This window comes from Stegastes partitus, unplaced genomic scaffold (assembly GCF_000690725.1).
Source record: "Stegastes partitus isolate 25-593 unplaced genomic scaffold, Stegastes_partitus-1.0.2 Scaffold180, whole genome shotgun sequence".
Lineage (NCBI taxonomy): Eukaryota > Metazoa > Chordata > Actinopteri > Pomacentridae > Stegastes > Stegastes partitus.
Genome location: NW_007577911.1, coordinates 44,276 through 61,632, shown reverse-complemented (window position 1 = coordinate 61,632; position 17,357 = coordinate 44,276). Strand labels below are relative to the sequence as shown.

The following is a 17,357-nucleotide window of genomic DNA, read 5'->3' as shown; positions in this document are numbered from 1 at the left end:
ATAGCTGGATAGTTGCACATCCAACAGCTTTTGGCATGATGAACATCCTCTATGCAGCGTTGTTAGAATAAAGACTCCCATCCAGGACTGGAGCTGCTGCAAAATGTGCACAAGTAAAAACCTTCTACTTACACAGCATTCTGTGCGTCACCAGCTGGAAAAGTATCCAGATAACATGTTTTTTTAGTGTGTTGTGTTTTTATAACAAGATTCCAGGAGTGAACACTATATTAAAAAATAAAAAATAAAACCTCCCCTCGGCTGTTTCTAATTGTTAGGTGAAGTTAAAGAGCAGCAGCATGGAAGAAAACACCTTTCACAGGCATTACCTAAGCGGATGGAGGTAACCCTGCTGCACCTGGCTGTGCGTCTATCCTTTTCATGGAACGCGCCAGGATAACAAGTTGCATTGAAAGGAAAATGAGAAAGTAAATGAAACAAATGGTGATGGAATCGTCTTAAGGATCCGTTCTTGAGACGCAGTTAAGCGGCTTTTCTTGGCCATTTCATTAAGTAAAATTCTGAGCCGGTCAGGCGGTGCGTCACCACAAATGGCACGTTTGGATAAGAGGGTTTGCAGCAGAGCATTGGGTAATAACTTCGCTTACGGCTTTCAAAGCAGCCGTGGTGGATGGTAAACGATAAAACGACGCTTTACGGTATGCAGAAAAGGGATAACACACCTAAATACATTTGCACAAAAAAAAAAACGTTTTTGCAACGTTTGAGTTTACATAAATCCAAGGTGCATGCTCTGCGATAGGCCTTGTTCATGCATTACATGCTCTTTATGGGTCTGTCTACAGTGTTCCTTATCATAGAATATGTTGGAGATAAATAATATCATTTGCTTCGTTGCTTATATCTGCTTCTTCTTCTTTTTTTATAACTTAATCTCCAAAATTGAGAGAGAAACAGTTCATTTTTTGTATTATTATCGATGAGTATGTAACCACATGCGCATGTCTTTTCTCATGTGACTATTAAATTCACTAATTTAGCTGAAACCTACTCTTTCCAAGACATTTAAAATACTTTTCAGAACATTTCTTTTTCCACTGGAATATACAGAAGAGCATTCAGAGGTTAGCATTACTTTAAAAAAAAAAAAAAAATTAAAAAGAAAACCATCAAATGAGTATAAATGTTAAGTGTTAAGGAGTATTGATCTATAAAACCGGCTTCCCAAACCGTTATCATAATGCTAAAACAAATAAACAAAACAGAAGCAACAACAACAGCAAATTACTATAAATGAAGAGTCATCATATGATCCCCGTTTGTTTTTTATTATTGACATGATTGAAGCTTTAACGGTCCATGCTCCAGAAGCTGAACTCTGCATCCACACTGATGCTGCTGAGAATCTGCGCGCAGCAGCCTTGGATGCAGCTCTCCTGATCACAATCCATGGGTTGTTTCTGGATGATGGTTCAAGTCTTCTAATGCGAGTTGGCGCTCCTGGGGCACTCGTGCATCCGATAGGCACACATATAGAATATTCCTGAAAAGAACAAAAGAATTTTTTTAGTCAATCTGAAAATTGCATCGTAAAAATGATTTTTTTTTCAGTGGGAATCAGGAGAAAAGACTGCGTCATTTCGTGAACTTTTTGAAACCTATGTTTTAAACTTATAAAATGTCTTTTGATTAGGTAGTTTTTCATTCATTAGAAATCACATTTAATTAGTGAACTGCTCTATCTATGTCATCCTGAGACCCTAAAATAGCATCAAATATAATGATCTATTTCTTTATTTGTGTGAGTTTAGAAGCAGCAGTTGTGCTCATAAAGACATCACCAACCTCACTGGTTAGGACACATATTTAACATATCTGCTGTTTATTTGGAATTCAGTTAATTATGCAAATTATGAGAAATACAACAGAAATGGATGTGCATAAAGGACATGTTTTTACTGTTCATTCATTGAACTTCTTTATAATGTTTCTAAAATGTTCAGTCTGATGAGCAGGTACTGGTGGAGCAATCAGAGATGAGGCCTCACTGAAAGCATCACTCACTGATGATGTCACATCATGGATTCAGCTGCCTAACTGTGAGTTAACCCAAGTCCAGTTGGACTATTCTCTGCTGAGGAAGTGTTGTGTTTTTGTAGCCCATGATGTGTAGCACATGTGGTATGAACACCATCAGCTGGCCATGCAGGCACTAGCTAGGACCTTGACGAGTTTATTCTACGCTGCATCATTTAATATAATATGAATCATACATATTAGAAGTATTTTGAGCACTATGCTGTTACATCACAACAAGCATTGATTTTATTTATGCTTCTATCAGTGCATTCGTTGCCTGTTGACAGAAAGAAAACCTAATTCAGTAGAGTTGTTAGGTGTTGCACGTTTACCTGAAAAGAAGGTAAGCACCACTGACACCCAGCCGATGATATACGACCAAGAGAACCTCCAGTTTCCATAGCGTTTCCCATAGTAGTTAATTGTCACCCCAGTGTACACAGCCATGGCTAGAAACACTAAAAAGCCTGAGCAGGAGGGGAAAAAAAGGAAAGAAAAACTGTAAAGAAAAGATTTATGAAAGATTGTACAAATAGCCAACAGCTACTGTTCATGCAAACTGATTTCAGTCGTTGTCAGTTTTTAGGTATTTCAGCTGTGACCATGGATTTCCTCTTAGTTACAGAGAAACACCAATTTATAATGTTTATACCGAATAAAGGCCACTATGCAAAACAAAGCATTTTAAACAGGAGCCTAATGAAGCCTTTCAGTCATGAATGAGGTCTTTCATCAACATAACAAGCAGCTGTACGTTGTTGTAAAATTGTGATGATAATGGAGTAATTAAAACATAATTTGTTCATGATTAGTACACTGTTAATATTATATTTCTTTCAAAAACCTGCCCTTAGTCTCACTGCTTAGTGGTTGCAGTCAGTTAAGGACAAATCCAAACGCCAATTACAACTCATACCAAACCACCAGAGAACAAAAACAATACTTACATGAGATGAAAAACAAAATGCCTGCAGCAAAGGTTTTGTCAAACCTGTCGAAGGATGAGTAATGGATGAAGGCCATAATGCCAATGATGATGCCAATGAAACAAGCCAGAAGAGAAAGGATCATGAAGGCACGGGTTGCATCTAAGTGGGCTGTGGACAAGGTCAGAGGTCAATAGGAGTCACTGGTGGGTTCAGGGCGAGTCAACCGAGGTGAATGACCTCAGGTATGACCCTGCTCCGGCCATGCTAACAAGCTAATATGATGAAGAATGTTGGAGAGTGAAAATGAATCCTGTCAGACCTTTGAGATAGACAGAAAGGACTGAATGCTGTACTAGAGGCAGATTTATTTCTGAATCAACAGAGAGTATACACTAAATCTAATTTACAGTGGAGTAAAATGAAAAATACAGCTCTCGTTTTATGGTATGGGATACGAGCATTTTATGTGTTTTTGTGTTTGGAGTAAACATAATAAAACATTATGAAGCTAATTAAAAACAAATGCAATCTTGTAATTTAACCCTCGCTGCTGCCCTCTCAGTCTAACTACTTATGATCGCAAGTTAGAGCAGCTATCCGTTCAAGTTCACAGTCGTCATATACAACTTGACTGACACATGTTAGCGACTTGGCAGTTATTAATAAAATCATTATGTGTCAGGAGCAGCTTACTAAAAAAATAAAAAATTTTTAAATGACATAAGGTCTTTATTGGCTCCACTTACCAAAGCTGTCATTGTGTGGGAAGCATTTCCCTGGTGTACAGTAGCGCCACAGGCCTTGGTGCATGTAGTTGCTGGACTGCCGATACTGCATCCAGTAATCGGTTGCTGTGGAAACGATCAGGAGGATGTTCCCCACGCCTGCACAGAACAACCCTCCACCCATAAAGCTGTACATCCTGCTCCTGCAGCTGCACAGACACACAAAAACGTAAGGTCACTTAGCATCAGCGGTCAGTGGCACAGGCCCCCTGCTCTCCAACTCACACACACACACACACACACACCTACACACACTTCAGGGAAAGAGGGTCTAAGTGTCAGTAATTGCCTTGTGATGAACATATCATTTCTACTGGATTGAGCTGTGGGGTCGCCCATGCGTGTACACTACTTTGTTCTCTAGGAGATCAGTCCACGAAGATGGGCTTTACATACACCCCTACCCCCGGTACACACACACACACACACACACACACATACACACATACAGCCTCTATCAAGTCCAGTGATGCTTTGATACTTGATACATCTATTGCTCATTGTTCCACCTGGATGCAATATCCTGCAGCCATCCTCTCTTTCTCATGGAGAGCTGCCACAGATTTTTTTTTTATTTTTTTGGTGGGGGGGGGAGGAGGATGATAGATAGATATATCTTGTTATATCTTCTTCTTATGTCTGAAACCTGAACGGGATGCTCATTGAAGAGCTCTGTGTATTTATTGAAGAGCTCTGTATTTCCGCTGGATCACATTTCCCCCTGAGCGTCCTCGCCGGCAAGTTCCAGCAGGTGTCTCAATCTGAAGCAAAACACTTTTAAAATCCATTTGGTCCCCAGCATACAGCAAATGAAAATGGTCTCATTGGCATTCGGAAAATTGGAATTGTTGTATTTAAGGTTCAGTCAACCAGGAACGAATTAATAATTTCTTAGGTATATATTTCCAGGATTCTTGTTTGGCAAGTGAAGGCTTTGGTTGTGGCTGGCACTGACCTCGCAGACTGTTTCCTCTTAATCACATCACTCAAACTTTCTAAACAGAAATTCTCCAGCTCTCATTTTAGACGTCTTCTATTCCCATTAAACACCCCAAAAAACTGACCCACCAAAATGAAGAGACATCCTGTGCATATTTTTCATACTAAAGCAGCTCTTTCCACATTGTTCTACGATATCTGTGCAGCAATCTGTCGAGAATTTATACTTATTTGACATTCTGGAAACCTCAAGGGGAGACTTTTTACAAAAGTTTTTTCATTCACCACCTTGCAGCCACATCAACACATAAGCTATTTATTTGTACCTAATTGACTGTGAAAACATTTGTCTCCCTGGAACTTATGAGACTGTGATATATTAAGTCATTTTAAAAGGCGATAAAGTAAATCAGAGGCCGGTGTGTATATTCTTGATACAGCAGTGGCTGATAACTGCAACAGTCCCCGTGGAGCTTTCAGAGATGGAGCTATGTTTCCACACAGGGGGGGGAAACACAGCAGAAAGAAATAAAAACACACAAACAACTCAACAAACAGTTATAGGAGGAGATTCAGTATTATCTTACCTTAAAAAACCTCTTTTATGAAGACACTTATGTAGACAGGGCAGCCTGACAAAATACAACAAGATCCTATAATGCCAAGACAGGCAGATTTTCAGCAGGCTAATAGCGCTAGCGTTTGACAGGGTGAATAGGGGGAAAGTGGGGCTACAACAAACTCCAGGCTGAGACAATAGGCCAGGCCAACTGCCGACCAATCAGCACACACCAGTTTTGTGGTTTGGGAATCTGCTGAAAAAACAGAAACGGCCAAAGCTTGGCAAGCTGAAGTAATACTGATGACTGCATGGTTTTAATTGAAAGTAGAAGGCTGAACTGGCTTTAGTATGGGCCAAGCCAGGCATTAAATCTAAACCTTTGGCAGCTCTGCCTCTGATTTTTGACTCATTATGAAAGCAAACATTGTCACACCGTTCAAAAGTCTAAATAAATAAATAAACATGTGGCATTGGATTTAGATGAAATTTTCAGTAAAAAGGAAACAATGCGTTCTGCAAAGCTTATCAGGTGCATGTTGTGTTTTTATCTAGTTGTTCGCTGCAAAAGTAAATTAACTGCCATCTGTACAAACCATAGAAACAGACGTACAGATGGAGAGAATCAGACATGTTGGGAAGGCATTTTTAAACTATATGTAGGCGTTGTCACTAATACTTTGTAAACGCAGTGTGCAGGTGAGCTGGACAGGATGCTTACAAGAGGAACAGTCAGATGATCTTGTGACAGTTTACCTTCTACCTGTCATGGCAGATATATCCCACAGTCCATTATGACTTATTTTAAAAACATCTTTGATTCTTCTGATATTCAGATGATGATGATGATGATGACTTTCTCGATGACTTAAACGGATACCAATGAAGCAGTTTCGATTCACTCTTACATTTTTTAATATTTATGTTTGTTCATGTGCTGCAGGGTGGAGCGGTGGTTAGCAACGTTGCCTCGCAGCAGGACACCCGGGATCTTTCTGCGTGGAGTCTCCATGTTCTCCCCGTGCAGCGTGGGTTCTCTCCGGGTTCTCCGGCTTCCTCCCACACAGTCCAAAAACATGTTGAGGTCAGTTGATGATTCTAAATTGTCCGTAGGTGTGAATGTGAGTGTGCTTGGTTGTCTGTCTCTAAGTGTAGCCCTGTGATAGACTGGTGACCTGTCCAGGGTGTCCCCTGCCTTCACCCTAAGCCAGCTGGGATAGACTCCAGCCCCCCATGACCCTAGTGAGGATTAAGGTGTATAGATGATGGATGGGTGGATGGATGAATAACATTGATCTTGTCTTGTCTTATCTTATGTGCACTTAAAAAGAAAGCACTCCAGACCCAAGCACGGTACGGACTGTTAGGATTGTCAACCCCCCACAATGTATACTGTTAGTAGCCCCGTTTAAAACACACTGTTAAAATGTTTCTTCATTGTCTGCATGTTCTCAATTACTTCTCAATTACTTTTTACTTTAACAGCCATGTATGAGTGAGAAAATGACTTAAACTGCTGTTAAATTATTTAAATTAACTGATGTAAAACTACATTTACTATGATTATCGTAGCTGCATATTACTGCAGTGATGAAGTGAAACCAATACCGTAGCCACTTTAAAGGGCTAATCATAAAAACAATTGCTAGATTAATCAACAAATTAAAAAAATAAAATAAAAATCATACGACACAGTGATAGATTTCCTTAGACCTTCTCAGAGCCTCGTAGACACAGGGTTGAGTTAACCCCCTCTCCAGCGGTAGTTATTTCTAAGCTGCATCCTCTGAGGCTGAAAATTCAGGCCAACATCAAAAAGGCCAACAACAATTCCTTAACTGTCCTCTTGAGGTTGGCTCTAATAGTGACCCAGTCCCCATGAACCTACAGGTTAAAGTGACCAACTGTATAGCAGAAATAAATGTGTTTACAGCCTAATCATGAAAATGTTTTTAGTCTCTATCGCTCATTTTTCTGTTTGGGAGGGAATCTTTGTAAACCTCACCAATTTAAGTTGTATTTACGCCCAGAAATACTCATAATTAAAAGTGACGTTTAGTGACAGGTGGACGCCGTCATAGGAAAGTTTATGGTCCAGAGACATTTGCATGGCAGCTCCACCCACACTCCACCTCTTTGCTCATTTTTTGATTAGCCAGGAGTTGGGAGGAGTCCGGCTCTGCCAAAGGCTGGAGCCCCCAAAATGACTCTGAAACCAGGAAACCGATGGGTGACGATACAGGGGCTGCATCCATCTTTATTTACAGTAATGAGGTGTCAGCTAATTTAAGTTTTAACATCGGTGAAGAGGCACTGCAGTAGTACGTATAATAAAGCCGTGCTCTGCTGATGGGACATGAGTATTGTTTCAATGCCTCTTGAAGTTGATCATATCACCGACGACAACCTGAATTCAGCTTTGTCACCTGTTTTCAATCCCGTCAAATCCAACAGGTCGGTCAGCTGGAAAGAAATGCCACAAAACAATGCTTTCAGTGAGGATGACTGATGACTGAAGATCCCCTCAGCGCTGCAAACAGCCGATAGACAGCCCAAGACTAGGTGCTGAAACAGTGGAGTAGCTAAGAGCCACATGTTTTCCTAGGAGATGGGAAGAGCTGGAAGAGGGAATGTAGGACTTGAATTCTTTTTCTCTCAATTGTTTTTCTAGAACTTATTAACTTTGTACTATCTTAGTGTTGTGTAGGTAAAATCTATTCAGGCAGTTTGAAGAAGAGTTGTGTATTTGTAAATGATCCACCATCCGTTTACTGTCGCTTCAGTGATGGAGGGGTGTCTATGGTAGTTTTCTGCTTCGGTGGAGGAAACACTCTACAAGTTACACACATGTAAACATGCTGAGTTGGCAGAATGCACATCATTGTCAGGTGTTCAAAATGAAATTAATAGTTTTCGGACGTTGACTAAAAAAATTCATTGTCATTCATTTGTGTATTCTGCTGAACCACTTGATGGCAAATCCAGTATCGGCTCCTCTGAAGGTAATTGTAGCCGGCAGATGTTTGAAGAAGCAGCTCACACCAGTACAGATCCCTTTGCTGTGCTTTGGCATAAAGTTTCCACCATTCTGACCATCATCTGGCTGTATTTGCTCCCACTGTGCCTCTTTCCCTTACCCAGCTGACGACCCACCACTGCCCCCCCCAGCGCTGCCTACCCCCAGCCCCACTCCTGTGCTTTGACACACACACATGCACAAACCACGAAGATGAAAGGAGAGGAGTAGCTCCATTACCTGCATTACAGCAAGTTGCTCAGACCAATTGACAACAACAAAATGCCCCAGAAAAAGCATTTTTTCTCCCCGAGATTTGAGTGCTGTACTTACATCTAACTTCATTTTTATAGACCACAGCCTATTTTCTTCCATCTGGAGTGTGGCAGCCAGGAGGGTATTTGATATCCTCCATGCACCATCAAAGTGGACAATATGCCTCTGTGACAGAAGAGCAAATCCATGTTTTCTTGAATCCATCCAGCTTTTGAGAGATTAATTTTGTTATGGAAAGTCTACATTTATGTGGTATCACGGGCGAGTAAGGAGGGAAGGTAATGTGACGGGAGTAATTACAAAGAGTGTGTGACTGGCGTTCCTGCATTGTTGTGGTGAAGTCACTAAGCCTACGGGCATGTCTGAAATCCTCCCGCACGCGGCCTTTTCTCACAAGGCCTTATTATGTGCACCTGCGTGATGATCCGCACGCTCCCGTGTCGCTTTTTGTCTTCATTTCGTAAGCTGTTCAAAAACTCTGTCTCACGGACGACCACTTGATTTCATGGTTACCGGATTACGGACTTTACTGGTTGAAGGAATGGTGTGTGCCGTTACAGGAAGATGATAACAGCGATAATGTATGTTTGTAATGTAATTCTGTCATTACATTACATCTGGTGATCCTGCTTTTATTCAAGAACTGAATCAGAGTGTTTCTATATTGTGGGGTTTCTACTAGAAAGAGGCTCTGAATGTGTTTTCTACAGAGAAATAAGGAACAACAGGAAGGAAGGCTAAAAAAAAAAAACGTAAGTGAGAGTATATGTGCAGGGAAATAAATGGCATCAAAAGATAGTTTGAAGGAGACAACTGATGTATTATTGCTTGAAAGATAAAACATCTTCCTCGGGAAAGATGATCAGGATTAGGTTTTCTAATTCGGGTAAACATTCGATGATAAAAGGATATTATTACGATTCATGGCAATATAAACACTACAAGGAGCATCTCTTTCATTATATTTAAAATATTTGGTATTGACAAATTGACAGCTGAAGTGATTTAAATGATCCTTACATGCATGTTTAGTTTATAACTTTACACCTTGAATGTTTTTGAATTTCTGGTTTTTCTGGTGTCTGTTTGTATCTTTCAGGCCATTGTACATCTCTACATGCAGCAAATTAACTGCCCCCATTTCATTTTCCACATATGCAGCATCTTAGCCAAAAATAATCCACTAACAGATCCCCGTCCTATCAATCAGAAGCTTCGATCAATCTTTGTGCTAATGGAACAGGCCTATAGATCATGTAAGAATGGAGGCGTGAAGGTGACGGAAATGAGCTAGGAAGTGAGAAATGCTGGTATTTTCCAGCTGTGCCGTTCACAAGGCACAAGGCCACAAAAACCTATAATTGCCCCTGGAAGTTATCGACATTAGCAGGCAAAATGCTTCTAAATCTTTACGTTCCAGCCACGCTTTGCCTAAATGCTTAAATCAACTCTTCGGAATTGAATTTTCAAGCCTTCAAATGGCTAATTTGTGCAGCAAGTGCTTTCAGTGTTTTCTCAGCAAATGAATGGTGGCTCTAATCATAAGAGCATGTGGATGGTGGAGCCTCTCTCCACACCCACCCATGAGACAGCCGCGTGGACGGGGAGAGAAACCTTTCCACTTAACCACTTAAATGAATATATCAAGAAACTAATTTACCATTTTAATTGCGTGATTTAGGAAGACGCTACTTCACTTGCCCCTCTTCCATTTTGGTTGATTTCCAATGTGAGCGCACATTAGATTGATCTATGAAAGACTGCAGAAATCACAACACTTAAGTCTTTTCATTTTCCCTACTTAATTAAATAATTGAAATTCCTGTCAGTGTCTGCACTTAAGCCACACACAAACATCGCAGGCATGCTGCATAGCTGAATGAATTGTGAAAGGCTTGTTTTTATCTTTGCTTGTTTGTAGCCTGTCCTTTTCTTCGCCTTCTACCTTTTTTCTTTTTTGTCTTCCAAGAGCGACAGATTCACTCCATCTGTCAAGCCCAGAAATAGATCAGTGCATCCATTTTGTTGAGATTTGCCCGTCCCATTAAGTGATTGCTTGCAGAAATGGCAGGGGACATTTCTTCTGATACGTTCCCTGAAACAACGCTGGCAGACATTAAGGACACATTATTGAGTCCCATTTTCTCCCAGCCACAAGGATATCCATTAGAGTGGCACACAGCCCTAAATTTTTCCATTTTCTCCCTCACCAAACTTGACTTTACACATTATTTCTGCCTCTGTTTTGTAATTTGCAGCCACAAATTATATCAGAGAAAAGCCATCTCGTAGCATGTGGCTCCTCTTCCCAGGGCTATTTTCCAAGACTTGATTCTGAAGTGTCAAAATGGGCCCATCGTTATGGCTAATCATGACTGACAGCAGGGTGCTTTAAAGTCCATACAAGTTGGCCCACACTGGAAACTTTTGTGTGGTGTGGTGTGGTGTGTGTGTGTGCGTGTGTGTGTGTGTGTGTGCGCACGCATGTCTGTGGGTGTCTTAGACTTGTGGATTTAGCTTTTTTTTCTGTGCACTAAGAGTGACATGTTGCTTTATACACATTTAAGGAAGGAGCACATTTCTTTATATCTCTCCTCTCTTATCAAAACGTGGATCGAAATTTAGCCTTCACGCTTTAAAATCTGATTGTAAGACAATAACCGAACATATCTAAGCCAATGAAATAGCAAAAAACTGTCCTATTGGTGCCACAGGTGTTGCTTTGCTGAATATTTTCCTCATTTGTCACCCTTCATTAGCTTTAATGACTCCAGCAATTTTAATATTTGAAATTTCCCCACATCTTTTTGAAATGTGAACCATTACATTTATTTTACAATAAAAGAGAGGCCATATTCTGGTATATTTTTTTATACCCCATATTAATGGAAACATGATGATGGACACGTTTTCTACTTGAGATCTTGCGATGAGATCACATCAGCGGTGATGCCTGTCAGCATATTGACGTTCTGACAAAAGTACTCCACACCTATCTTCAACCTCGGCCCTCATTTTGATCTTAACATGTTTCTATGGAGCTAAACATCAATTATGTTCATGTTTAGAGGTTGGAGAGGTTGTGGTGGTATAAACCAGACACAGGCCTTCCACACAGGAGACGGAGATTTATGTGCCGTGTGGGACCCATATTTTTTTAAGCTTAATTTTCTCTCTCTGTTTGTTTTAGGATGCATTGAGTTAAAATACAGTCTTTCACAGCTTGTTTAAAACATTTTCTTGGTTACCATAGTGATGAATCCTGCCCCAACTTACATGTGATGTTTGGTTGAAAAAAAGCAAAAAAGATATGTTGATTGGAACCTTTTATATATATATATATATATGTGTGTGTGTGTGTGTGTGTGTGTGTCACAAACAAACTAGCAGACACGTTTCCGACTGCACACCTTTGAAGTTTTGTAACTGCAACCTGCATGGTTGTTAGACTGTCCCATTGACAAAATCTGTCCACAGACTGACATATGAAAAAGTGACCTCCTTGGTTCTACAGTTGGTGTTACCAGGACCACACACACACACACACACACACACACACACACACACACACACATCACAAATCAGCAACTTCTAATACCATGAACAAAGCACATTTTAATTGTATCGTGGTGCATATCATGCCCCTCACTCTCTCTCCTCCCACATTTATTGTCTGCATCTTTATGCCTCAGTCAGATACAGTCATATAATAATAATAACAACAACATAGAAATAACATTACGTGATAACATATTGCTATTTAACCTTCACCACACAGCAGGGTGCACAGGGGTTGTTTTTTTTTTTTTATAGGTGGTTTGGATAAAATAGTCCCTTAAAATGCCTCAAATGCCAGATTAAAGTCTGAAAGCCAAAACACTTTAAGTAGTTTTATTTTATTTTTATTTTTTTATAACTACAAAATCCAAATAAAGCCAGAATATGAAGAAAAGCATAAATAAGCACAGAGATGTTTGTGTTCAAAGTGTTTGCAAAGTCCAAAAAAGCAGCAAAACTATATTAACTGCCACATTTCATTTTATATTATATAAGTTATATTTATATGTTTTACTGTCTGCAACAGTAAATAATAATAGTTGGTCTCTTTTTCTTTCGGTGTGCTGGACTCATTCTAAATATTAATCTATGCTAGAGTCAAAATAGGGCTTCTACACCTTCAAATTGTTGACCTTGTGTTATCATACAGTCGGTATAATTGCCTTATTTGAGGAGGATAATGCCTTCGCATCTCTATTTCACGCACGTTTGACCGCCTGCTGCCATCTTTGCCATTACTCCAGCTGCTTAAGCACGTTTTACCTGTCTTGTTTTGGAAAACACGCGACTGCCTGACAAACGTGTATGTCCGCATTAGCGAAACGATTCCCACTTGATCATGACCTCATTGCACTGCTCACTCATCAGAGACAACTCCAGGGTTTTTTTTTCTGCAATGATAAGCACAATAGCTGGAAAAAAAAATGCATTCAAGGCCAGATCCACCAACAAACAGGTCAAGCCTTTTCACAGTGTTGTGGAGAGCACAATCACAGAGGCGTCAGAAGGCAGCTCAAAGGCCACAGCAGCCCCCTGCTGAGCTGACATTCTCATCGTGCCTTGCCCATTAATTCTGTCATTGTTGCTGCCCTGGCCTCCTGGAGTCCTATCAAAGACTCAATAACCACTGCTTAACCATAGTCCACTGCCAATTCCCCCTGTCTTCCCCCCTCCTCTCTCTCTCTGTCGCTCGCTCTTTGCTATAAACCATCTGACAGGATGTGAGTATGTGGAGCAACTGCCTTTCACTTCGACGTGGCCGGGCTGAAAAGGCCATTATTACCCTTTAATTGTGGAAGTCAAACCCAATTAAGCAAATCTAGGCAGATGCCGTGCCAGTCAGCCCTCCGCACACACACACGCAGACACACACATGAACACACACACACACTCCTTTTACCCTTTTCTTTCACTTGCTGTCATTTCACTTAGGTTAGGCCAGCTTGATCCCTGGTGCCGGACGAACAAGCGCTGGCTCAGACACCCAGCCAGGAGGAACATGTTGCTAATTGAGTTCTTGCTGGTCATTTGTTCCTTGCAAGTGAGCAAGAAGAAAAAGTGAAAACTGCTACCTCATCTGCTGCGGCCATGGGAAGAAGAAGTGAAATGCCACTCCTGTTGGTAGCAAGAGAAGGAAAAAGAGGCGAACGAAAGCCGTTTAATCCTCAGGGAAGGCAGTGAGAAAAGGGAGGCTTAGGCCTGTTCGGCTGCTCCAGCGGGGATCCACGCACCAGCGAGGGACTCCAACTCCTTGAGCAAACGCTCCCATTCAAGCACCATACCACCCCCTGAGTCCGACACTTCCTGTCTCTGGGAGGGTCGGCTCTGAAACTAGGAGAGAAGAATGGGGCAATGTTCACGCTTATATGGATAAATCTGAAAATGCATCTTGTTCTTTGTGCTTATCTAACCAACTATGCAGGTGTTTCTTACAAAGAATGATGTAGCATTTTTAAAAGAATTGGGTGAGCTGACTCTCTCAATAGTTTTTATATGTCCAGTACAATGCCATTTGTACTGTCTGTGTCCAATCTAAATTAAAAATGAGTCCTGTGACTGATGTGTCATTCAAAAACGTTCCTGTTTTGTATGTTAGACTTATATTTAAAACAATGAAAATAGTGCTTAAAAAAATCTATGTTGTCAGTTTGTTTTTATTACTCAGCATCAAAGTAAAGAGAACGTTTTAATGGAACAGTTGCCATTAGCTGGTCACCTTCGTTGCTTCACCAGCAGACCTAACTAGTTACCACCGAGGTAAGTAGCCAAGCTTGCTACGAAGCTAAACGAGGGTTAGTTACAGGTTTTGATGGTGCGTCAGTGCTTATTTAAACAGAAAATGTGCAAAAAGGTATGATGGTCCACAGCGCAAAACATACTTTCCCTGAAGTTTTGTGTTTCACGGTTCTGTCTGAACCCAATTCAAGATCATCTCCAAAACCTACCCGGACGGTCTTGTTACCTCAGCTTCACTAAATATTTCTGTAAACAAAAGCAAACAGCCACAGAAAACAGCAGCTCAAAACCATTGAACAATTGTGTTGTAAACTAAACCATCAGCCTAAACCAAATTACCTTGTGCCCTAAACCTCCTGAACCTTGTTTCTTAACTTAGTGTTTTTGTTGAATAGACAAAAGAAAAGAGCAACATAAAATGAAAGTAAACAGGAAGTGACAAGTGGTTGAAAGACTTTTGCCTGTTCGACCCCTCCAGCCTTGTTATGTTGCCTTAGTTGCCCCTGTTTAAGCAACAGACCACAGGGCTTTTTGGTACATGGAACGGCCCAAAACTGCACTTCCTGTAGACCAGGAAGTTCAAATGTCCAACTTTACATGTTTAGGTCTCTATAGTTTATTTCCCTGTTCATGACAACTGTATGGAGGGTCCATTTCAAAATGACTCATCTGGGCGTAAAGAGTCCTTATGGTCACAGAACCGTCCACGGCACTTGGCCCGCCTCACGATCCACCTGTTTAAGGCTGAAGCCACCACACTGAGCTCCAACACTGCTATTCAAGTTAACCTGTGGGTGATGTAACAGAGGGTTTGTCTGTCTTCATATACAGTCTGTGCTCTTGTTGAATGAGCAATAACTTATAAGTCACATGATGCGGAAGCAGGCCATTTGAAAAGAACAGGCAAAAGAACACAATTATACAGGAAAACAATTACATTTATCAACATATAACAGCAGTGAAACTGGTGAAACCGTTCTATCCACAGTAACTAACTGGCTACGTTCTTAAGTTGTTGAACATGCTCGCTTAAAAGAGGCACAGCAAGCTCATGAGGGGCATTTGGGGACCTCATGTGGGGGGACATCGGGCCTGACAAGCTATGATGAGGGATTACGATCCCCAAGTGTGAGTTGTAATTCTTCCTTTAGCAGCTTTTTAAACATGTTTCGATCAGATTTGAAACTTCTGAAAACTTAAAATGGTGGAAATATAGCCCTCTGCTATTTGTGGAAAGAAAAGCTGACCTGAAAAATACATTACGGTTGTTAGACAAAGTGCCAGGGCTACACTTTATGTATCACCATACACATATACACATATAGATGCCTGCTGTTGGCTGCAGCCACAACACTGCTCCAGGGTATGAAAGCTTTAATTGAACTTTAAGAGTTGTAACCCACAGATGTGCACAAAATTCCACAAATATTTCCCTATCCACAAATGTTCTTTTTTTAATAATTTGCATCGTATAAAATCATATCCCCCCAAAGCATTTGCAGACATAACTGAGTCTGTACATATTTAAATCAGCTTGTAGCGATATGTAAAACGGCTTTATTGTTTAATTCTTTGCTGCTGAACGGCAGAAAAAAAAAACAAATGTGTGGGGAAATAGTTTGTAAGATTTTACTGGATTTAAGAAGTCAAATCTACAAATGTGGGTATGATTTTGAATTAAAACAGTGTTTCTTGGGTAAAAAGAAACTAACATTGTGAAGTAAAAACGCATGTCTGTGAGTTTTAATCATTTCTTATTGATTCATTTGTTTATTTCACATATTTTATTCACATGAGTAATTAATTGGTGAACGTCATTTGAGCCAAAATACTGTTCACTGTCAAAACAAACAAGATTTAAGAAAATTAACGTGAGCCTGAATTGAATATTTGGTTATTTCTATCTCCAGTTCTGAACTACTTAGATTTTTCTGTACCTCTACTGAACTAAAATGTAAGACGGGCAGTTTGACCGGCACACAAGCTGGTTGTCAGTCTTTAATTTAAGTCTACACAGTAGGTATTGAACTAATTACACTCTGAGAATGCCCACATTGTAAAAACAATGAGTTAATCTAATGAGCAGCGTGTCAGTTACTGCAGCCACTTCAGCCTGTTCTGGACTAATACGGAGGCAGCGAACAAGCAGGACATTGTCGGTGTTCACCCCAGTGAGTATCGCATGAATAAGAGCACTCATCCAGTTGATTTAAATGTGTGTGATCTCACGCCTCTTTCACTCCTACCTTTGTTGCCGTCAGAAAGGACAGGTCATAATGGGTCAGCAGACACACACACGCGCGTTAACAGGCTGCGTATGTGTGCATTTGTGTGGACGGTCTGGATGGAAGGAAGGTTGGTGGTTTCTGAGTCTTACCCCTGTTGAGTGCAAGAACAGTCTTTTCCTTTTTTTTTTTTTTTTTGAGGACAGGATCTGGACCCAGGAGGTGCTGAGACTCATGTGGATCTGAATAATCTCGCCCCCCCTCCTGCACCGCACATCGCAAATACACTCACACAGACCTGGGAGTGGTTCTCCTCCCTGACTCTCACAAGCTTTTACCCCCTTTAACCCCTCTGATAAGTCCCACTACTTGTTCTCCGTCCCTCCATTCTTCCAGGGTATTAAGCAGATGATGAAACTAAAAAAAAGAAACGTGTGCATGGAATCGTGGACTTCTCTTAGATTTCTTCTGTGTATAATTTTTTATTATTACCATATATATTACCTAAATTGCACATATAAATAGGATTACATTCTACATACATTTCATTTTATGTGTTTTTTTATGTATATTGTGCTTATACACTAAGGTCTTCACTTTACTGTGTTAAGCACATATGTTGTGAATCGTGCTATATAAATAAAATTGAATTAAATTGAATTATATATACTGTACATGTATTCACACTTCATGGCAGTTCGAGGTATAAACTGGACATTTTTAGCACATATAAATTCAATAATGTAGTCTAAAGCACTGTAAGGCTGCATTTGGCATTTTTATTTTATTTTTTAT

General features: G+C 40.5%; 1 protein-coding gene across 1 annotated transcript; it reads right to left on the bottom strand.

Annotated features, from left to right (window-relative positions):
• Positions 1–1,442: 1,442 nt before the first annotated feature.
• On the bottom strand, positions 1,443–3,890 carry lim2.1 (lens intrinsic membrane protein 2.1). The gene is made up of 4 exons (XM_008280080.1): positions 3,716–3,890; positions 2,988–3,137; positions 2,373–2,507; positions 1,443–1,504 (listed from the first exon to the last, which is right to left on the bottom strand). The coding sequence occupies exons 1-4, from the start codon at positions 3,888–3,890 to the stop codon at positions 1,443–1,445; spliced, it is 522 nt and encodes a 173-aa protein (XP_008278302.1).
• Positions 3,891–17,357: the final 13,467 nt, after the last annotated feature.